Source organism: Scyliorhinus torazame, chromosome 4, assembly GCF_047496885.1.
Source record: "Scyliorhinus torazame isolate Kashiwa2021f chromosome 4, sScyTor2.1, whole genome shotgun sequence".
Classification (NCBI taxonomy): Eukaryota; Metazoa; Chordata; class Chondrichthyes; order Carcharhiniformes; family Scyliorhinidae; genus Scyliorhinus; species Scyliorhinus torazame.
The window spans coordinates 222299236-222322940 of record NC_092710.1 but is presented as its reverse complement, the minus strand read 5'-3'; the positions used below and the strand labels follow the sequence as shown (position 1 = coordinate 222322940).

General features: G+C 48.3%; 1 protein-coding gene across 5 annotated transcripts in view; it reads right to left on the bottom strand.

Moving 5' to 3' along the window:
- Positions 1-20729: 20729 nt before the first annotated feature.
- The window catches only part of mcm9 (minichromosome maintenance 9 homologous recombination repair factor), a 76673-nt gene continuing 73697 nt past the window's right edge, over positions 20730-23705 (bottom strand). For all 5 annotated transcript variants that reach the window (XM_072499382.1, XM_072499383.1, XM_072499384.1 and 2 more), the window contains one exon: positions 20730-23200. In XM_072499382.1, coding sequence (XP_072355483.1) covers positions 21691-23200 — 1510 coding nt within the window. In that variant the 3' untranslated portion in view covers positions 20730-21690. The remainder of the gene's footprint in view (positions 23201-23705) is intronic.

The window sequence follows — 23705 nt, the reverse complement described above, 5'->3', positions numbered from 1 at the left end:
GTAGAGACAGGAAAGGCACGGGTCAAACAAAAGATGAGCTACGTAGTTCAATGGCTGGCCTTGAATTGACAGAAAATGATAAATTCAATAATTTAGAAAAGTCACTAAAAGTTCCGACTGCACCTGTAGCATTGTCTGCACTAATTCCAGAACCACCAGAGTATAATAATTGATATCCAGTCACTGCTCCCAGACTCCAATCATGCCAGTAACTCCAGCCCTTTTGGGTGATAGTGTGGGTCCTGATTTACCATCTTCACGATCAGTAGAGAAAGAGGAGCTCTGTTCCGCAAGCCCAGTTAGCTCTAGGACCAGATCTCGGACAGCGAGAGAAGGGCTTGATCCTAACCAAAAACAATTAAGCATACCACCTAAATCCCTCCAAACCAAGGGTAAACCGCAAATTTCAGAACAAAGGGAGCTGCAACAGATGATTTTGAAGAGAAAGAACTCCCTCTAGTGACAGGGAGGGACGTCGAAGTCTTGGAAGAACCAGTGGAAATAGCTAGAGTGCCCCCTGGTGAGACTCGGAGACAGTTGCCGATTAGGAAGATACCAATCACTTGAATTATGCTAGCCATGCCGCACTTCAGCAAGCCCATGCGTTAGACGATGATAGGCGGACACAGATCCTGAATGCGTTGAATAGCACATTTCAAAAGCCCATAAATATTTCTGCTATCTTAGACCTAAAACCTAAGAAGACTGAAGAGCCAGAGGAATTTCTGGAACGTTTTAATGAAATCTACTGTGGGCAGTCAGGCGACGTGCCATATCAAAATGGTTAGAATTCCCCTCAATATTGTGCTATGTTAATGCATTGCCTACCACCCTCCGTGGCTACTGCTGTGAAATGTAATAACATGAATTGGACAGAGAACGACCCTTCCCAGATGGCAAGGGCAGTCAGATTTTATTGGAAGGAGGGTGTAGGCCAGGTAGGAGGCTCAGTTACAAAGGTTAAAACTGAGTATGTAATGAAAAAGGATGATTGGCGACCCCAACAAGCGGCAGAAATGGTAGTTTACCAGCAGGAGCCCCAATATTGTGACTTTGGGTGGGTGGATCAGCGAGGGGGAGGATAACAAACCCACCCAAAGGGACCCTCAGCTCCTTTTTATGGCCCACTGTATGCACCAACAGCTTTACAACCGCCGCCCCCTCTGAGGGGCCATTGGTCTACTGGGAGAAGAGGACGGGGCAGATATAGAGGGAGCAATGCATGTTTTAATTGCGGCCGTGCAGATCACTGGCAACAGGAATGCCCCTTTAAAAGACAGGCAGCAGAAGGAGGGGGTACCCACCAAGGGGAAGACAGACGAGATACACTGACTTCTCCCAGGCAAACCCTTTCCCAACACAGGATTGACTAGCTAATTTAGTCATAAGGACTCTCCAATCGGACAGGGAACCTATTATCTCTCTGCAGATAGGAGATGAACATCACTCATTTGTAAACGACACTGGAGCAGCCATGTCTTCTGTGCAATTAGAACTTCGACTACCACTATCCGACCACACGCAGCAATTGTCGGGGTTCTAAGGACAGGTGTGTGAGTATCCTATTTCTGAACCTGTGACAGTCACTTACGAGAATAAGTCTGCAGATCATCAGTTTGTAGTGACTACTGGATTGGACTGTAACTTGTTGGCCCGAGATTTACTGTATCTTCCAGCTACAGCTAGAGTATGGAGACGAAGGAGTAACGGTCCAATCATGGAGGATGAGACAACAGTGCTATATTTCTATCACCCCCAGTGGTGGACGTTAGACATTGAACATTCACTGCATCACGTTACCCTGGCCTATGACAGAACCGGACAAAACAGGGAGTTGGAGGACAAATACCGGCCATTAATTGGGACCGAATGGCCAGTCAAAGGTACAGCCACAGTCACGGGAAAAGAAGGTACAGCCGATTTTGTTACAATACCACCACATTTATGGCCACAGTCAGCTTCGGTAAGCCCTCATATTACACGTCAGGTCCACGACCAGTACAATGCCAGGGATCTGGGGCAAATGGTCAGGAGGGCAGTGGATCATTCGGATCCAACACAGTACGCACTTCAAGTCATGCCAGACGGCACTGCCATAAAATATTTTGAGGTCCCTGAAACAATTAACACTCGACTGCAGCATCACTGGGGACATGATGTTTTGGAATATGTCAATCCACAGGTCTGGGCGAAATACCCATCACAAGTGGGAAAGACAAATGTTACACCTATAAAGGTAACGATTAAGGATCATGTAAAGCTACCTTCCATTCGGCAATACCCCCTGAAATCCCAAGCTGCTCCGTCTATAGACAAATTAATTCAAGAGCTGTTGCAACAGGGTATTTTGGTCCCTTGCCAATCAGAATGTAGCACCCCCATACTTGCTGTGCCTAAACCAGCCAAACCAGACCAGTACCGATTAGTACAGGATTTACGTTCAATCAATGCCATCGCATACCTGTTACTTGCTCTCACCCTCCAACAGGATATTACGGTGTATAGCTCCCACTCGGTCATCGCACTACTGAGGCAACTGCAGACTCAGCATCTTACCGCAGCTCGTCAGAATAGGTATGAGATATACCTTTTGAACAATCCACGTCTGACATTTAAACACTGTACCACTATCAATCCAGCCTGTTTTCTTAGTGGTCCCCCTGTCCATGAAGACGCACCTGGCCACGACTGTTTAGCCTTGATTCAGGAAACTACCACAATAAGGGACGATTTGAGTGATACTTCGTCAGAACAACCTGACATGATTATGTGTGGTCAAATATCCCACCGGGGTTTAGTTAATGACCTACTGCAGGCCCTCCTTATGCCCGCGCAGATTTCCGTTATTAAATGCGCTGCCCACACAAATGGTAAGACCCCAGCTGACGTTGGTAATGAACAAGCAGATTGTGCAGCGTGGACAGCCGCGCAAATTCAGCAAGTGATGGTGCCTAAAATGTTAAGTCAGACTAAACGATCTACTATAAATGTGTCTGCTTCTGACAAGTCAATGCCAACCATCCAAGACGTCATAAGGTTACAGGAGGACGCTCCTGAGAGTGATAAACAAATGTGGAAACGGTTAGGTTGTACATATGATTCTGTTTCCTCTTTATGGACCACGCCTGTACATCAGACTTGTATGTCTGATGTACTGGCTTTATGGGTCATCGAATGTGTACACTTTGCAACTCATTGTGGGGCTCGGGGGACTAGTGATTTGTTGCTGGACACTTGGTGGCACCCTAAAATGCAGGGGTTGGCCCAGAGTATCAGTAATCGGTGTTTGATTTGTCAGCAATATAACACCGGAAAAGGTATCCCTTGTGGGATGGGGCAAACCCCGTTGCCCAGTGGTCCCTTTGAGACGCTCCAAATGGATTACATTGAGTTGGAAAGGTGTCAATGTTATAAATATGTTTTGGTCATTGTGGATGGGTTCAGCAGATGGGTTGAGGCGTATCTGACTACCGATAACAAAGCTGCTACTGTGGTTAAAGTTTTGATGCGGGAAATCATTCCCTGGTACAGTATACCAGCTCAGTTGAGTTCTGATAACGGGCCTCATTTTCTTGGACAGATTAACCTGCCTCCCTTCTCCAGTGCTATTTTATAGGTGTGGAGCATGATGGGGTGGCTACGCACCGTCTGTGTGATATTTGGCCTCACCTCGCTTGGAGTGTTATTGGCGATGGACATGGAAAAGGGGAATATTATCTATATTTGTAACCCCAACCAATCTACAAGGATACATCACCTATGCAAAGGTGATGTTCTTCGCTGCCCCCATATACGAGGACATGGTATCGACTCATGGAAGGTCGTCAAAGTTAAGGAGAATGCAGGAGTCAACGAACAAAGAACAAAGAAATGTACAGCACAGGAACAGGCCCTTCGGCCCTCCAAGCCTGTGCCGACCATGCTGCCCGACTAAACTACAATCTTCTACACTTCCTGGGTCCGTATCCCTCTATTCCCATCCTATTCATGTATTTGTCAAGGTGCCCCTTAAATGTCACTATCGTCCCTGCTTCCACCACCTCCTCCGATAGCGAGTTCCAGGCACCCACTACCCTCTGCGTAAAAAACTTGCCTCGTACATCTACTCTAAACCTATGCCCCCTAGTAATTGACCCCTCTACCCTGGGGAAAAGCCTCTGACTATCCACTCTGTCTATGCCCCACATAATTTTGTATACCTCTATCAGGTCTCCCCTCAACCTCCTTCGTTCCAGTGAGAACAAACCGAGTTTATTCAACCGCTCCTCATAGCTAATGCCCTCCATACCAGGCAACATTCTGGTAAATCTCTTCTGCACCCCCTCTAAAGCCTCCACATCCTGCTGGTAGTGTGGCAACCAGAATTGAACACTATACTCCAAGTGTGGCCTAACTAAGGCTCTATACAGCTGCAACATGACTTGCCAATTCTTATACTCAATGCCCCGGCCAATGAAGGCAAGCATGCCGTATGCCTTCTTGACTACCTTCTCCACCTGTGTTGCCCCTTTCAATGACCTGTGGACCTGTACTCCTAGATCTCTTTGACTTTCAATACTCTTGAGGGTTCTACCATTCACCGTATATTCCCTACCTGCATTAGACCTTCCAAGATGCATTACCTCACATTTGTCCGGATTAAACTCCATCTGCCATCTCTCCGCCCAAGTCTCCAAACAATCTAAATCCTGCTGTATCCTCCGACAGTCCTCGTCGCTATCCGCAATTCCACCAACCTTTGTGTCGTCTGCAAACTTACTAATCAGACCAGTTACATTTTCCTCCAAATCATTTATATATACTACAAAGAGCAAAGGTCCCAGCACTGATCCCTGTGGAACACCACTGGTCACAGCCCTCCAATTAGAAAAGCATCCTTCCATTGCTACTCTCTGCCTTCTATGGCCTAGCCAGTTCTGTATCCACCTTGCCAGCTCACCCCTGATCCCGTGTGACTTCACCTTTTGTACTAGTCTACCATGAGGGACCTTGTCAAAGGCCTTACTGAAGTCTATATAGACAACATCCACTGCCCTACCTGCATCAATCATCTTAGTGACCTCCTCGAAAAACTCTATCAAGTTAGTGAGACACGACCTCCCCTTCACAAAACCATGCTGCCTCTCACTAATACGTCCATTTGCTTCCAAATGGGAGTAGATCCTGTCTCGAAGAATTCTCTCCAGTAATTTCCCTACCACTGAAGTAAGGCTCACCGGCGTGTAGTTCCCGGGATTATCCTTGCTACCCTTCTTAAACAGAGGAACAACATTGGCTATTCTCCAGTCCTGAAGCAATTGCACCGGTCCCGGCGATGGGAAGGGAACATTATATGGACATTGCCTTGTTTTTGGAGTACATGTAAATTTGATTTTGGATGTGTTAAGATTGGTGCGATAAAGGTAACATCAGACCGTCAGGAGAGCGTAGGAAGAGGCTATGAGAGAGAGAGAGGGACTAGAGAGAGGACAGGGCATGTGAGAAGGGAAGTACAGCTAGAACATAGGTTACCGGGAGATACACTTAAGTTAGTTAAAGGCCAAACTGAGGAAAACCCGGGTAGTATGAATCTCTTCAACCAGATTTACCACCGCTTGTATGGCCAGGGACGGGTTGTCTGCTACCCGAACCCCGCAGCAGTGTCTAGGTTATTTTCTGTTTCACCGCTTTGGGGCACTCCCCAAACGGTGGTTCATTGTCAGCGTTCCAAGCCACCGCCCGAGCAAGTCACTCTTCCTTACGATCCGGGTTCAGCACCACCGGCTATTCGCCTTCCCCTTCCTTGGGAAAATTCCCATTGACAGTATGATAGGCTGCAACGGTGAAGGGCGTATATACCTAGCCACTTCACTCCCAATAGGGATTCCCGGTCGTATGAGAATTGTTTCAGCAGTGAAGGATACGGCTGTTTGCTGGTAAAGGTGGAAACGAATATAACATGTCTGTTCCCCACCTGTACGGACAGGAGGTGCCATATCACCCAGGCGTCTGGCCAATGCGTTTGTTACAACACCACTTGCGTTCCATTGAACGCCGGCCTCCAGCTCCTTTGTGGCTGGGGGAATGTCTCTCATATCACTGTTGGGACTAGGGCTTTCCGCATTGCTAGGCGGCCCGAATGGGCGTTTCGAAGCTAGATAAACTGGGCTACTGGGGGGTTCCTTGGCTGTCAGCAATAGGAATTATTTTATTTGTGGCCTTACCATCTTGGGAAATGAAACCTTGGGAGCCCTCGGGGCAATAACCAAGGAATTGTCTCAGCTACGGTTGTTTGCAATGCAGACCCGGTATGCTCGTGACTATCTTCTGGCCCGTGAGGGTGGGGTATGCACCATAGTGTAGGGCAAGTGTATCATGGGAGTTCAGGACTTGACCGCTAACATCACTAAATTTATGGATCACATACGGGATCACCTGGACGGAATGCAGGATCCTGGCGCTTGGGGTAACTGGGGATTTGGAGGTTGGAAGGACTGGTTGATAAATATGGCCATGTATTTAGTGGTGGCTATCGGCTGCATCTTTGTGGGCCCAGCCATCCTTAAATGTGTGATGGGTAGAATGTGGGGTGCACTGGAACAGATCAGCGCCCCTAAAATCTTAGCTGTCAAAATCCATGAGCAGATGAAGGGGGGCTACGCCAGGAATTGGAAATGCAGTGACGGATCTTTTTAGATGAGGGACCGTAGCTATGGATTGGATAGTTCGGTTATCATGGAATGATAAAAGGAGGGAATGACGAATGTGATATAAAATAGTTACTTTAGAGATATTAGTTACTGTAATGTAGAGATAGGCCAGTCTCATTCTGGTGAGTTCACAGACAAAGGATTTCAGACCGCATGGCAAAGCAGGAAGAGGTGTGTCCACCATAGGAGGAGAAAAGGATGCTGGGTAATAGGGGCCAGAGGAAGGGATTGGAAGTGAGCCAATCAGAATGTCTGACTAGGTCAGGAGGGGTATAGGCTGACCTATGGGAATCGTGTATGTGAAACTTGATACCATTTGAATTGATTTGCAGAGATCCCTTTGTCTCTTTGTTCATTCGCTTTCCGGGATGTAGGAGACTAGATGTGTCCTATGCTTCTGTGAAATGAAACAGGCTTGCAAGCTAAATAAAATAACTAATGCTGTACCTGCAAATCCACCTCGACTTTTATTGAGGCCAGACTGACGGGTAAAGAAATTTGGGATTTGACATCTGCACCATGATATACTGGTGTATATTATGACAAACCCCTTATAATGATTGGATGCAAAATTAACCCCAAGAAAGCCCAAATCCTTCAGGAAAAGGTCACTTATTTAGGTACAGTCATCACGCATGGGAAGCATGAAATAGAACTCAAATGGATTGATTCCATCGTAAATTTGCCCTTGCCCCAGAACGTTACAGCCCTCCGGTCATTTTTATGACTGGTTGGCTATTGTCGGAACCATGTCGATGGATTCGCCACAAAAGCAGCCCCACTCTCCGATTTACTAAAGAAAGAGGCACCATGGAAATGGCTTCCACAGCACACGGATGCCGTGGATTCATTGAAATGCGACCTGAGCACAGCCCCGCTTTGCAAGCCCCAGATCCACACTCCCCATAAACGATAGAGGTAGCGACCGCCGACCGAACCCTTTCGGCTGTACTCCTGCAGGAAAGGCACGATCGTCTAGGACCCGTAGCCTACGCCTCACGAGTCTTAGATCCAGTCAAGCAAGGATTTTCAGCCTGCGAGAGGCACCTGTTGGCAGTTTTCTGGGCGATACAGTACTTCTCGTACATAACCGGACTCAACCCAGTAACCATTTTGACCGAGCACATCCCGACACAGCTTTTACTGGACGGCAGGTTAAAGGACGGCACAGTAAGCCAAATTCGAGCAGCGCGATGGACCCTTCTCCTACAGGGACGTGACATTACCGTGAAACGGACAAAAACGTACATGAGTGCGAGATCATAGCCCCCAAGCACAGCACAGGCCTTTTTGTTCCCAAGTCGGTACCAAGAAAGACAAGTATCGGACCCCAGCCCCCAGACAAAGCACTAAGAATTTATGTAGACGGATCCTCCACAGTCCTTAAGGGAAAAAGGATAACAGGCTGTGGTATTTATGTAGAGGACGCGCAGGGACGCGCTTTAGAAGAGATAGCTTTAAAGTTGCCTGGACACTTAGGTTCGCAGGCAGCCAAGTTAGCAGCCATTGCTTACAATGTCCAGCACCCCGATTCATTTCCAACCCCTGCAGACATATATTCGGACAGTTTGTACGTCTGCAACAGCCTTACGGAATTCCTACCCCTGTGGGAATCGAGAGGATTTATTTCCGCGGACGGAAAACCTCTACCCTCAGCCCCACTACAAAAACATATCCTTCAGACAGCTAAAGGCAGAGAATATGGCATCGTCAAAGTAAGAAGTCACCATCGTTCCTCCCCACCCGGTAACGTTAAAGCTGACGCCCTAGCGAAGGCAGGCTCACGACATGGCGCAACCCCCCGAGAGTGCCCCAGTACACGCAGTTCAGGCCTCACAGCCCAACATCCAAGACCTCGCCCAGGCACAAATGGAAGACGAGACATTGAGGGAAATTTTAAAAGGAAACTTTCCAACTCCCTATGAAAAGTTCAGAAATTCTTTGACGGCTCATGAGGGAATCGTTTTAAAAGATGGAGTTTATGTAGTCCCCACCCAGGACAGGAATGAGATAATCTGCAAGTTCCATGACGGACATGGACACCAAGGGAGTGAATCCACCCTTGCCCACCTCAGACCCCTCTGCTGGTGGCCTGATTTGAAAACCGACGTGCCCCATTACGTCGAAAATTGTTTAATTTATGCTCAAAACAACCCCGACCGGTATACGAAAAAAGCCCAACTAGGACACACCCGCCCTGTAAATGGCCCATGGACAAACCTGCAATTAGATTATATTGGTCCCCTTCCCCCCTGCAGAAATGGATACAAGTATGTGTTAGTGGTGATAGACACGTTTACGAAATGGGTCAAAGCGTTCCCATTGAGAACAAACACAGCCAAGGCCACCGCAAAGGTCTTAACAGAACAGATTTTTACAAGATGGGGACTCCCCCGTTCTATTCAGTCGGACCAAGGTTCCCACTTTACGGGCAGGGTCATGAAAAATGTTATGACAATATTTGGAATTAAACAAAAGTTCCACATTGCCTATCACCCGCAGTCCAGCAGCATAGTAGAGCGCACGAATCGTACGCTAAAAGCCACCCTTAGGAAAATGGTGCACAACACAACATGGGACACAGTGCTCCCATTCACACTGATGTTTATTAGGAACACAGTGTCGAGCTCTCCAGGATATACCCCCCATACCCTCATGACCAGACGATCCATGAAGGGTACCGAATACTTGTTCGGACTGGATTTGGCCAGCCCCGCAATCACCACCCTGACCCATGAGAAAGCAGTCCAGCACATGGTATAGAATATTAAAGCAACAGAGCTCACTGCAGCTGTTCGATTAGGCGCTAAACGAAAGCAGAGTAAGGCCTGCTTTGGCAAAACAGTACACCTGACAGAGTATACAGTCGGACAGCAGGTAATGATCACCTTGTACACCCTAGTTCGTTCCTCTCCCCTAAATTTGCAGGACCCTATTCAATTTCAGACAAGGCAAGCCCCTCGGTTTACAAAATCGCGTTTCCAAAGAGAAAATCAGGATGGTTCCATGTAAAGCAGCTTAAGGTTTATGGAACGCAGTGCAGCCACTCGCACCATCTCTCATTGGCAATGGCAGACAATGACTACCCGAGTTCCCCATCCCCCAGCAGCAGCACGTCCACAGGCACGACCTTGACCACGCCGCCAGCATCAAATTTCACCCTGATGCTTGATTCGGCTCCTAGCGACAGAGACAGCGACAGCACCACTGACGCCCCTGAAAGACGCAAACAGATCCCACAAACCTGGCCCCAGTCACTACAGGCCCAGAGACCCGACGACGATACACCCAGCCCCTTTGAAACAATTTATCTGCCCACTCCGGAACCTGACCCGCGACACCCACCCTACGGACCATGAAGCACTGGCACCGTGACAATTCCTGTCGTTTGTCGAGAAATTATGAAATGGACCCCACATTGGCACACGCCGCGTTAGCACGCAAACTCCATGAAAGAGTTTGGCACCCGGGAGATGGAGACGGCTACGAGTCGGACTCCCACCATGGTAACCCCTTTGCAAATCTTTATGAAATGGTATCTTGAGGTGTGCAGATGATGAGTCAGGAACCGATGGAGATTTACGGTGTACTGTACCCTGATGGAGTCTGCCCGCTTTTTCTTCTTTAATTTGTTTTTTAAAATGTTGAATGTTTGTTTATTTGTGCGACTACTCGTGTCGATCTCACTGAATTTCTTGACAGTTTCTTCTTTCGGTCTCACACCAACGTTCTTGATACAGTCATAACTACTCTTCTGACGCCACATGGCAGTTTGACGCCACATGGCAGTTAAAGAAACAAGTTTGTTCGAGCCCATATAGTTACTCAGGCAGTGGAGTAACGGCACTGATCCCCGCCCTGCCTGGGGATTCCCTATTCATTTGTTCAGCCAAGCTCGGGGAATGGAGCAATGGCACTGATCACCGTCCTACCTGGGGATTCCACTCATTCTTGCCCTGCCGCGGATCATACGCACCATCCCATTCGACAACTTGGTTTCAAAACTCCTTTTCTGGGGTTTTTTCGAGTCCTGTGGTTTAAAGAATGCTCTTTGCCACTACTTTTGCCCCCAGCAAGATTCGCTGCTATGCAATCAGAAAGGCGAAGGCCAAGACATCGGCCTTCCTCCTCTCCATGAGCTCCGGCTTTTCTGAACCCCAAATATTGCAAATATTGCCACCAGAGTCTGGGTCCACCTCCTCCTCCACTATCCTGGCTAAGACCACGAATAGTCCCACCCAGAATCTTCCCCATTTTTCGCTACCCCAAAACATGTTGCGTGATTCGCTGGCCCCTGCCCACACCTCTCACATTCATCTGCTACACCCTGAAAGGACCCACTCATTCTCGCCCGAGTCATATGCACCCTGTGCACCACCTTAAACTGTATCAGGCTCATCCTTGCACAAGAGGAGTGCCTCACTCCAAACTCCCCAATTGATCTCCTCTCAACTTCTCCCTGATCTTCGTTACCCGCTTGCCTCACTGCTCCCCAGCCACTTGTATATATCCCCAATTCTTCCCTCCCCTTCCACATCCGGAGGCAGCAGTCGCTCGAGCAGGGTATATCCCGGCACCCTAGGGTACCTCCTTCAGACCTTTTGCGCAAAGTCCCTAACCTGCAGATACCTGAACTCACTCCCCTTCGGCAGCTCTGCCCTTAGCTCCTCCAGACTGCCGAACCCTCCCTCCAAATACAGATGCCTCACCTTGACTAGCCCCACTTCCCTCCACCTGTATACACTATCCATCCCCCCCTCCCCCCACCCCACACCGGCTCAAACCCATGATTCTCGCACAGCGTTAGCACCAACATCCCTTCCACCCTAAAATGCCTCCTCAACTGATTCCATATCTTCACTGTGGACTGCACCATCAGCTTCTTGAATACCTACTTGGAGCCATTGGCAATTCTGCCGTCACCATAGCCCTCAAACTAGACCCCTTACAAGATTCCTCTTCGATCCTAACCCACTCTACCCCTTCTCCTTCCCACCACCACCGCACCTTGTCCACATTCGCCGCCCAATAATAATGAAGCAAGTTCAGCAACGTCAACACCCGCTGCTGCCTCTGTAGCAATGTCCTCCCCACCCTTGGCACCATCCCCGCCCATACAACATCAGAAATGATTGTGTTCACTTACCAAAAAAAGGCCTTTGGTGTAAAGATCGGGAGAACTTGAAAGATAAACAAGAACCTCGGCAGAATATTCATTTTCAGCACTTGGACCCTCCCCGCCAGCATTAAGTGCAGTGTATCCCACCTCTTAAGATCCTCCCTAGCCTCCTCCACCAGCTTCGTTAAGTTCCACTTATGGAGCCCCGTGCATTCCCTCGCTACCTGAATCCCCAAATACCTAAACCCATCCCTTGCTACCGTAAATGGCATCCCCCCTAAATTAGCCCGCTGTGCCAGCTCATTCACCGGGAATACCTCGTTTTTCCCTACATTCATCCTTTGCCCATTATGGGAACCACTCTTTAGACCGAAAATATGTAACAGTTCTGGGTGGATCATTAATTCGTGGCTTCACTCGAAGCAATCAATGTGCCCGATCAAGTACAATGGAGGGTTACTGTTTCGCCACACCTATCAACCTCTTTAACATTGTTTCAAAATACTCAGTTGGACTTGGACCTTCCACCCCCTCAGGAATTCCGACAATGTTCAGATTAAGCCATTTTGATCTGTTTTCCAGGTTATTGATTCTTGTTCTCAGACCTTTATTAAGCTCGTCCATCTTTTTTAACTCTGTATTGAGGCCATATCGTCACTGCGTTGTGACAATGTATCTTATATTTCCCCCAAAACCTTACATGTTGTCATACTGTCATCGATGTTTTGTACACCACTTCCTTTATAGGTTCTAAGGCCTCATCCACTCATTTCCTGAGGGACTTGATAATCTCTCTTCCATGACGTTCAAAATGTTTTCCAAACGGTTTGTCAAATTCAGTGGCCCCCATCTCAGATACTTTTTCGAATGTAATTGGGAAGATTTTACCTGAAGGAACTGAGGTATTTCCTCTGCCATTTTAAGTCCCTCAGGACTATATACTTTACCTGATCTTTCTGAAGGAATGTAGTTTCCGTTTCTTTTAGACAAGCTTTTTTATAATCCTAGACATTCCTAATTATTAAATTATTAATTGGGATGGGTCTGTTTATCTATAACTTTTGAGAAAGTCCAATAACCCACAATTCTGGCAGAGCTAGCTACAGTTCAACTGTCATCTATATCTAATCCCACAATCTAATAAAATAAATAAATAAATATAATCATTATTGTCACAAGTAGGCTTACATTAACACTGCAATGAAGTTACTGTGAAAAGCCCCTAGTCGGCACACTCCGGTGCCTGTTCGGGCACACAGAGGGAGAATTCAGAATTCTCAGCTGGTACGGGAATTGAACCCGTGCTGCTGGCCTTGTTCTGCATCACAAACCAGCTGTCTAGCCAACTGAGCTAAACCAGCCCCAATGTATATAAAAATATATATAATATATAGACATATACACACACATATGTATATATATATGCACATATACATTATGCAGTTCATAGAAATGTTTAATGACTGTAATACTTACCACTACTGCTGTGAATGCCAATCCACCACTACTCCTTAAGACGTCATTAATTCTTTCAAGCCTGTGGAGTCATCCACCGACAAAAGAGTTTTGCCTTTCAATGTAACTGCAGCAACGAATAGGAAAGAGAATTTCCTGAGGAAATTCATTACAGCGGCGTATTCATCTCCCACGGTTAACACCTTGGGGTTGGGATTTCCGGTGGCATATGCAAGCGGGTGGCCGCATCAGGAAGAGCTCCCGCCGGTGGCCACGATTTGCGGCGCTTTCGGGGATTTCCCCGATTCATTGATCACCCCCCCCCCGACTATCGTCGGCCTTTGGGGTCGTCACGGGCAGCTAGCGGGGCCGGTTTGAAAACCGGCGAGGAACCCCGCATGGGTGTCGGGCGGCGGGGGCTGAGGTGCCGGGCCCAGCGTGCTCGAAGGCTTTGGCAGTGGGGGCAGAGCCAAAAGGAGGCCGAGGCAGCAGGCCCGAGGCAAGGGCGCGATGTAGGTGGGATATCCCACATCAGATGGCTCCCACCTAGAATTAAATAAGAAAGCTGAAGTCCGGTCCCAGGGGAACTCTGGGGGAATGTAAAAGAGCAGAGAAAGAAGTTTGGTGGAAGTTCTTTTTTTCTCCCCTTTTTTTTGTGTGGAGAAAAATGGTTTGTTTTTCTTAAAAAAATCAACAGATTGTTGAAGGACAGAAGGGTGAAAAGGGGAAAAAAGAAAGGAAAACAATAAGCCGCTAAAGGATGCGAAGAGCAGCGTCGAAGAAAGGAGGAAACGCGGGCTCGCCGCTGAATGAGGACGACGAGCAAAAGTGTTGACAAGATGGCGGAAGCCGAACCGCATGCTGGGGCCGCACTACTTACGGTGGAGAAGATGACTGAGGTGATGGCGGTGGAGCTGGACAAACAGTTCATGAGGCACATGGAGGCCTTGAGGAAGGAGACGGCGGTCGCAATGAAGTCATTGGTGGTGGAGGCAATCACCCCGGTGAGAGTAAAATGAAATGAAAATCGCTTATTGTCACGAGTAGGCTTCAATGAAGTTACTGTGAAAAGCCCCTAGTCGCCACATTCCGGGGCGGGGGGGCTGGTACGGGAATTGAACCGTGCTGCTGGCCTGCTTTAAAAGCCAGCGATTTAGCCCAGTGAGCTAAACCAGCCCCTGTGGCAAAGACATCGGCTGAGGTGAGAGAGCAGGGCGAAAAGATGAAGGAAGTGGAGGGGGCCGCCTCGATGGGGGACGTGCTGCGGAGGGTTGTGGAGGTCAACAGAGGACTCCGAGCAAAGCTCGAGGACTTGGAGAACCGCTCAAGGCGGCACAATTTCAGAATTGTGGGCTTGCTCGTAGGGACAGAGGCCCAAGGCCAACAGAGTACTTCACGAAGAAGTTGGCGGAGCTGATGGGGGAGGGTGAGAACCCCTCCCGGTACGAGCTAGACCGAGCTCAACGGTCATTAAGGCCGAAGCCCAAAGTGAACGAGCCAACATGAGCAGTAATTATCTGCTTCCATATGTACTGCATGAAGGAGAAGGTGTTAAGCTGGGCGAAGCAGAAGCGCGAGGTGCAGTGGGATGGTGCTGTAGTTCGGATCTACCAGGACTTGATGGTGGAATTGGCAAAAAGACGAGCGGCGTTCGGGCGAGTGAAGGCGGCATTGTACAAAAAGGGGGTGCGATTTGGTATGGTGTTCCAGGCGAAGCTGAGGGTAATGTATAATGCCAAAGACTTTTATTTTGAGACAGTGGAGGGGGCTGAGGCGTTTGTGAGGGCAGACGGCTTGGGACAGACGTGGGGAGCAGAGCTGGAAGAGAGACTGTGGACTGTGTTTGGGCAACTGGAAAATGTATAAATGCTACAACTTTCTTTTTACTGATGTGTATTGTAATTTACTTCTCTTTGCATTGTAACAGAGTTCAAGTTAATGGTTGGGTTGATTGGCATTCTGTGTTGTGACGGTTTTATCTTATTTTAGTGAATTGTATGGGTTGGATTGTTGTTTTTGTTTTTTCTTTCTCTGGGACTTGGGTGGAAGGGGACGATATATCTTGGCTGGGGGAGCCACCCGCGCTAGCTAACTAAAGTCGGCTAGTGAATGGAGGTGAGGTGAGAGGAGGGCTGCGGACATTGGAACCTGGATAGCAGGTTTCAATGGGCCTACGAGGCGAGCGAGAGGCGGGGGGGGGGGGGGAGGGATTGATGCTGGGAGATGTTTTGTCAAGGGGAAATGTAGGGGGGGTTTGGTGTTAATAATGGACAGAGGCGGGTCAGGCTTATGTGGCAGGGCCCAGTGGTATGATGATGGTGGATAAGAAGGGTGGGGGGGGGGGGGGTGAGAGATCCCCAGTTAGGATAGTAACGTGGAAGTGAGAGGGTTAGGAGGTCCGGTCAATAGGTCAAGGGTGCTTGCGCATCTTAAAAGTTTGAAAGCCGATGTGGCAATGCTGCAGGAGGCTCACTTGAGGGTGAAGGACCAGGTGAGTCTTAAAAAGGGCTGGGTTAGTCAAGTGTTTCACTCTGGATTTGACAGAAGGGTTCGAGGGGTAGCGGTGCTGGTCAGCAAAAGAATACGGTTCCAGATGGAGAAGGTGGTGGCAGATCAGGGGGGTAGGTATGTGATTGTGACAGTGGCGTGGAGGGGAGGTTAGTGGCGCTGTTAAGTGTATACGGTCCCAATTGGGACGATGTAGGATTCGCGAAGAAGGTGTTTGGGGCCATCCCCGACTTGGACACGCACGAACTGATTGTTTGGGGGGGGGGGGGGGGGGGGGGAGGGGGGGGGCGGGACTAGTACTTGGTGCAGGAGACAAGGTTGGACAGATCACAGCCGTGCTCGCTGGTCCCATCAGGGGGGGGCGAAGGCGCTGGCTGGGCTAATGGTGGAAATGGGAGGGGTGGACCCTTGGAGGTTTCTGCACACAAGGGAATGGGAGTACTCGTTTTTCTCAGCAATCCATAAGGTATACTCGCGGATGGACTTTTTTGGGTGGGGAAGGCTTTGCTGGCTGGGGTTAAGGGGTCGGAATACTCGGCAATTGCAGTGTCAGATCATGCTCCGCATTGGGTGGATATGGTGCTGGAGAAGGGGGTAGCGCAGAGGCCGGGGTGGAAATTGGATGTGGGACTTTTGGGGAACCAAGTGTTCTGTGAGAGAATTGAAAAGGGAATTAAGGAATATGTAGGTTTGAACGTAAGGGTGGTGTCGAAGGCAGTTGTCTGGGAGGCTATAAAGGTGGTGGTGAGGAAATTTTGTTTAAGCTAGGGTGGACAAAGAGGAGAGGTTGGAGCGGCAGAGGGTAATAGATGAGATGTTGGAGGTAGATAGGAGGTATGCAGAAGATGGGGACCCAGTGAAGCTGGAAAAGCGGAAGGAACTACAGGCGAGCTTCGACCGACTATCCACCAGGAAGGCGGTGCGCCAACTGAGACGAGCAAGGGGTGCAGTTTATGAACATGGAGATAAGGCAGGTCAGCTCCAGAGGGAAGCAGTGGCAAGGGAATTTCTTCAGGTGAGGGATAGGGCAGGGAAGTTGGTGGTGGCGCCGGATCTGATTAACAAGGTTTTTGAGGAGTTTTATGAGAGGTTGTACAGGTCACAGCCACCTGGGGAAGACCGTGAGGTGCAGGAATTTCTAGATGGGTTGGAGTACCCGAGGCTAGGGGAGGGGGACAGGGCTACATTAGAAGGAGCAATAGTGGAGCAGGAGATAAAGGATGCGATTGGGAGGATGCAGTCGGGGAAGGTGGCAGGGCCGGATGGGTTTCCGGCAGAATATTATAAAAAATTCAAGGATAAGCTGGCACCCCTGATGGTGGGGATGTTTGAGGAGGCGATAGGGAAGGGGGTGTTGCCACAAACTTTGGGGCAAGCATCGATTTCACTTTTGCTAAAAAAAGGTAAGGATCCGACGGAGTGTGGGTCGTATAGGCCCGTATCACTTCTGAATGTGGACGCAAAAGTATGGCGAAGGTACTGGGGGGTAGGCTGGAGGAGCGCCTCCCGAAGGTGACAGGTGAAGATCAGACGGGGTTCATGACAGGGAGGCAGCTTTTTTCGAACATTAGGAGGGTATTGAACGTCGTTATGGCACCGGCGGAAAGAAAGGAAACAGAGGTGGTTGTGGCATTGGACGCCGAGAAGGCGTTTGATCGGGTAGAATGGGGGTACTTGATGGCAGTTCTAGAGCGGTTTGGGATTGGACCAAGATTTGTGAACTGGGTAAAGCTACTATATAAGGAGCCGAGGGCGAGTGTCAAAACAAACAACATCAGCTCGAGATACTTTTCTCTCCACCGTGGGACTAGGCAGGGATGTCCTATGTCCCCCCTGCTGTTTGCACTCGCGATTGAGCCGTTGGCCATCGCATTAAGAAGTTTGGGAGCATGGAAAGGAATAGTGCAGGGGGGATAGAGCATAGGGTGTCCTTATATGCCGACGATTTTGTTATACGTGTCGGAACCGAGTGTGTCAATAGGGGGAATCTTGGAGCTACTGCAAGTATTTGGGTCTTTCTCGGGGTACAAGCTGAATCTAGACAGGAGTGAGTATTTTGTGGTGTCTTGGCCGGGGTGGGGGGGCTGCCATTCCGTAGGGCAGGGACTCACTTTATGTATCTGGGGGTGCAGGTTGCCCGGGTGTGGGGGAGGCTTCGCAGGTACAACATCTCTAGTTTGGTGGGGAGAGTGAAAGTCGATCTGGCAAGGTGGGACGGCCTTCCTCTGTCACTGAAGGGTCGGGTACATGCGGTTAAAATGAATGTGTTGCTGCGATTTCGGTTTATTTTTCAATGCCTACCGATTTTCCTGCCAAAGGCTTTTTTCAGAGAGATTGAGGGAAGGATTACCTTGTTCATATGGGGAGGGAAGGTGGCCAGAGTGAGAAAAGTGCTGCCTCAGAGGGGAAGGCAGGCAGGGGGTTTGGGTCTTCCGAACCTGATGTAGTACTACTGGGCGGCGAATGTGGAGAAGGTGCGGAGCTGGTTCAGAGGGGTTGATTCCCAGTGGGTCAGAATGGAGGAGAGTTTGTGCAGGGGGTCGGGACTGAAAGCACTAGCAACAGCGCCGCTCCAGATAGCTCTGGGGAAATACTCAGGGAGTCCGGTAATAATAGCTGCATTGAGAATTTGGAGGCAATTTTGCCAACACTTCGGGTTGGGGGGCAGGGTCAAGGGAAATGCCGATTCGGGGGAACCACAGATTTGAGCCAGGGAGGTGGGATTGACATTTTTGTAAATGGGAGGAGGAGGGGATTAAGAGGCTAAAAAATTTGTTTCTTCGGGGTCGGTTTGCAGGATTGAAGGAGCTGGAAGCGAAGTATGGGCTGGAGCAGGGGGAAATGTTTAGATACATGCAGGTTTGAGATTTTGCCAGAAAGGAGATAGAGTTTCCCGGAGGAACCGGCCTCCACATTGCTGGAGGAGGTGCTGACGACAGGGGGACTGGAGAAGGTGGTAGTGTCAGTGGTTTACAGAGCTATTTTGGAAGAGGATAAGGCATCACTGGAAAGGATCAAAGCAAGGTGGAAGGAAGAGTTGGGAGAGGTTATAGAGGAGGGGTTCTGGTGTGAGGTGCTCCGGAGAGTGAATGCCTCCACTTTGTGTGCGAGGTTGGGGCTGATGCAGCTGAAGGTGGTATACAGAGCACACCTCACGAGGGCGAGGATGAGCCGATTCTTTGAAGATGTATGTGAGCGTTGCATGGGGGGGGGGTGGGGGGGGCTAATCACGTTCATATGTTTTGGTCCTGTCCAAAGCTAGAGGATTACTGGAAGGAGGTTTTTAGGGTAATTTCCAGGGTGGTGCACGTGAAACTGGACCCGGGTCCCCGGGTGGTCATTTTCGGGGTGTCGGACCAGCCAGGGTTGGAAACGGGGGCGGAGACAGATATCGTAGACTGCACCTCGTTGATCGCCCGAAGGCGGATCCTGTTGGGATGGAGAACTGGATAACATCGAACATTAGTTGGGGGGGGTGGGTGGGAGGGTTAGGAGGAGGTGGACTGTGTGTGTTAATGGTGACTATGGGTGATTCCCGATTCCTTTTTGTCATTTGTTTATGTGAACATGCAGGCTAATGTTTGGGGTTTGGTGGGAGGGTGGGATCATTGTTATTGTTATGGGGATTTACATATTTGTTGCTGATTATTGTTTATTGTTGGTGGGTGTAAATTTGGGAGAAAATGTGAAAAAGGATAATAAAAATATTTTTTAAAAACTGGGGCGCAATTCTCCCATCGGGAGACTAAGTGCCGATGCCGGAGTGAAAATCGTAGTGTTTCACTGCGGCGGCGGAGGCCGTTCCCAGCCCCCTATTCTTCCGCCTCCAGGGGGCTAGGAGCGGCGCCGCGTCATTTATGCGCGCCGGGCCTTGGCGCCGCGTAAAAGCGGCGCCACATAAATGACGTCATCCGCGCATGCGCAGGTTGACCGCCGCCAACCCGCGCATGCGCGGTTGCCGTCCTCCCCGCGGCCGCCCCGCAAGAAGATGTCGGATGGATCTTGCGGGGCAGCGGAGGAAAGGAGGTCCTCCTTCAGGGCCATACCCCTTTTGAGTTGCCCCCCCCCCGGTGCAGGAACCTCCCCCCCCCCCCTCCCTCCCCACAGGTCGCCCCCCCAGCGTTCCCGGGCTGTTCCCGCCAGCAGCGACCAGGTGTGGTTGGCGCCGGTGGGAACCTGTCTTGTTCGGCAGGCCGCTTGGCCCATCCAGGCCAGAGAATTGCCGCTCGTCTGTTACAAACAGCGAGCAGCGATTCTCCGAGCGGCCAGCCGTGATTCTCGCCGTGCCGGTTTGGGGGGGGGGGGGTGGGAGAATCGCGTGCGGGTGCCGGGGTGGGACTCACGCGGCGGCGGCGGGGGGGGGGAGAATTCCGCCCCTGGTGTTTGAGATTTCTCCCTTTGGCTGACATTTTCCGCTAAACCCGAGGTGGTCTGCATGAGGAAGATTGGGCAGAAATGCTTTGCCGTATAAACTAATGCGATGTTGGTCTACCTTTTCTTGGTATACGTTTTCACAAACTAAGGAATGAGAGTATAAATCTGTGCTGAATTTGTTAAATTACCAGAAATTCTAATGATGGACGAGATGTCATGCTCGCTTTTCCGAGGTCATGACTTGGGTTGTTGAGTTTTTTAAAAATTTAAATCAGCTAAGCAAAAGTAACTTAACAAAGTACGTTACTTCATCCAAGAATCAAGTGTCTTTTTAATAGAATATTTGAATAAGAAGATGGACTTTTTGCAAGCTGTGCCCAGCATACCCTCTATCTTTTACTCTCATTCTATGCTTCTAAAACTTCATTATAACTGTAACATTACATTCTGCAGTCTCTCCTTCCTTCCCTATGTGCGGTATGCGTTGTCTGTATAGCATGCAAGAAACAATACTTTGCACTGTATACTAACACGTGACAATAATAAATCAAATCAAAAAATTGATTTCTTTCCCATCACCAAACTGCAAAAAGAGATGTTTATTTCATTTATAATTTTCTAGCAAAAAAATGCAGTTACATAATGATTTATAATTCACTGAATGTGACTGATATTGGGAAAATAAAAGTTTTCAAAATTAGCTTGCTTGTAACATTGTATTTGTAACCATTGTCTCGCAGTAATAGATTATAGAATTAACAGTGCAGAAGGAGGCCATTCGGCCCATTGAGTCTGCACCGGCTCTCTGAAAGAGCACCCTACCCAACCGCACACCTCCACCCTATGCCCATAACCTAGTAACCCCACCCAACTCTATGCCCATAGCCCAGTAACCGCATCCAAGGGCAATTTCGGACACTAAGGGGCAATTTAGCATGGCCAACCCACCTAACCTGCACATCTTTGGACTGTGGGAGGAAACCGGAGCACCCGGTGGAAACCCACGCACACACGGGGAGAACGTGCATACTCCGCACAGACAGTGACCCAAGCGGGATTCGAACTTGGGACCCTGGAGCTGTGAAGCAATTGGGCTAACCACCATGCTACCGTGCTGCCCTAATCTAATATTCAACTGCTATCAGTAAATTTCAGATGGGTTGAATCAATTCAGTTAATTTCCGTTGCATCTTTTTTGACATTTAGAAATGTTACAATATGTGCTGTAAGTGTAAATTTGTACATTGGGAGCACAAAGCAATTATGTATATGCATAAACAAAATTTTCAGACAGGAGCGCATATATATAAAATGTATCCACGTCATCATCATAGTTAGGTCCAGAATGTTTAACAATAATTTCTCCAAACATTGGATTTAATTTTGTGAAATAGACATTTTTTTCTTTTCAAGCAGGTGGTATTACATTCTGACATTGGGGTTCACCGCTATGTTTGTAATTTCAGATGGGTTAATCACAAAGGTGGAAAGAAAAGGCATATATTTAAAAGAAAACTGTTGAGGTGCACTGCTGATAGACATCAATTATGCTCTAGGTTTTTTCCTTGCATCTTCATCCCAGTCAAAATCCAGAATACAATCATCTTCCAACTCATCAGTGGAGAAGAGGTACTTGCTCATAACGCCGGTCATAGTACCAGCTGATGGAAATCCGAATGTCTTCCTTTTTCTAGATGATGCTGCAGAGTCAGTATCTGGATTTCGTGCCACAACAGTTACATTTTCAGTCGTGTTCTTCTCAGTTTTCCCCTCAGGTGGACTAAAAGAGAAACTAGCAAGTTTTGCCAATGTGCTGGAGGCCACTTTCACCTGGCTTGTCACAGCCGAACCTTGGCTAGTTTGTAGGTTTGTTTTGGGCTCTGCAGAAAGTGAGTAGTACTTTGATTCAGGCAGTGTTAATTTTTGAACCTCGTGTGTGGCATTCAAAGTGTTACATAATTCGAAGGAAAGTTCCGTTCCACTGCAGTCTACAGCAGGTGGCCCTTTGCTTTTCATTTTCTGTGGGAATCTACATTTAGAGGTACAAGCCTGTACTGTTTGGAGATTCTTCCCAGGAGTTCTAGCTCGTGTTGGCTGTTCAGAAGCATACATCGATTTGGTATTTAATTCTCCACCTTCAGTAGTGTCAGAATGCAGCATCAAAGAGTCAGAAGCAGAATTACCTGCAACTGAATGTCTTAGCTTCTGCTTTGGTTCGAATGCAAAACTTTTCAGTTTGGTCAGTAGATGGTGAGAATTCACATTAGTTTCTGAATCAGGAGGAGCAGTGCCACTTTCCTGCACGGCATTCTCTGACCCAAATGGATGAATTGACTTATTTGCTGCAGCCTGCAGGCCACGTGGAAGGCATTGGGCTGAACTGCCACTCTTTAGGGTACAGATGCCATCTGAACAAGAGTTAGCCACATTAGAAAGTGCAGTAGTTTCACTTAACTTGGTTTGGTGACTGTTGCCAAGGGTTTTGTCACTTTTGCACATTACACTTTGTGAAACCCGGGAAGCATGAAGTTTTTTTGACACCCGCACTGTTATAGCAGAACTAGATGTGTTTGAAGAAACACAAATCTCAGTCTTTGCTGGTCTTTTTATGTAGTCCTTACAAGTAGTTTTATCAATTTCAGAATCCTCGATGTCTGGACCAGCAGGATTCAAATGAATTGGACCACACGAGATTTCAGATCGTATACTCCTGCTAGATGTGTTTACATTTGGTGCAATTCCCTCCGTATTACTGATCGGTGGTGGATTGGCATTTAATTCAGGAAAAAGGCTTTGATTAGAATTCTCTGAAGGCACCTCATTTGTGATGGATTTGTTCTGTCCAACTTCACCTCCTTTTGGCTGCATTTCATCACTTTCACTTTGAAAATCAACAAACCAGGTCAGACCATTGTCAGTTTGATCAACATCTTGAACGGCACTGGCCTTCACATCATCACTTTTTGAATAAAGAGCAGAATCAGAAAACTGATTGGATTTGTCACTTGAGTTTGTACATACAGGAGGTAGCTCATGGCCTTTTTCATTGAGAACCCTTAAAGAAAATATTAGTGTGTCATAAAATACATTCACAGATGTAATAAAATTATAACTGCATTCACATATTAATACCTAATCAAGAACAAGGACATTCCTTCCTGACACCCCCCTCCTCGATTAAATGTAATGTAAAGCCGACGTAAACTGATGATCATCTCCGTTTCAAAAAAAACTACTCCGGCGATATAACAGCGACAAAACTAGTTTTAGTACAAATAGTTGATGCAATGTCCATAATAACACCAAAGGGCTGACTGGAATTTCAGAGGCTGGGAGAGTTGAGAGGTACACCAGTCACCGGTGAATGTTATGGAAACTCAGGCGAGGAATATAACAGGCGGTCGATCTACTGCCGGCTGTTTAACTCTACCACTGAAGATTAAAATTATCCTTCAAATTCCGAAGTACAGAGAGTATTTTTGGTAACTTTCTTTTTCCCCCAAAAAAGGAAAGCTCTGCTTTACCTAATTGAACTTGGACCAGTTCAAAGCAGCGCAGTA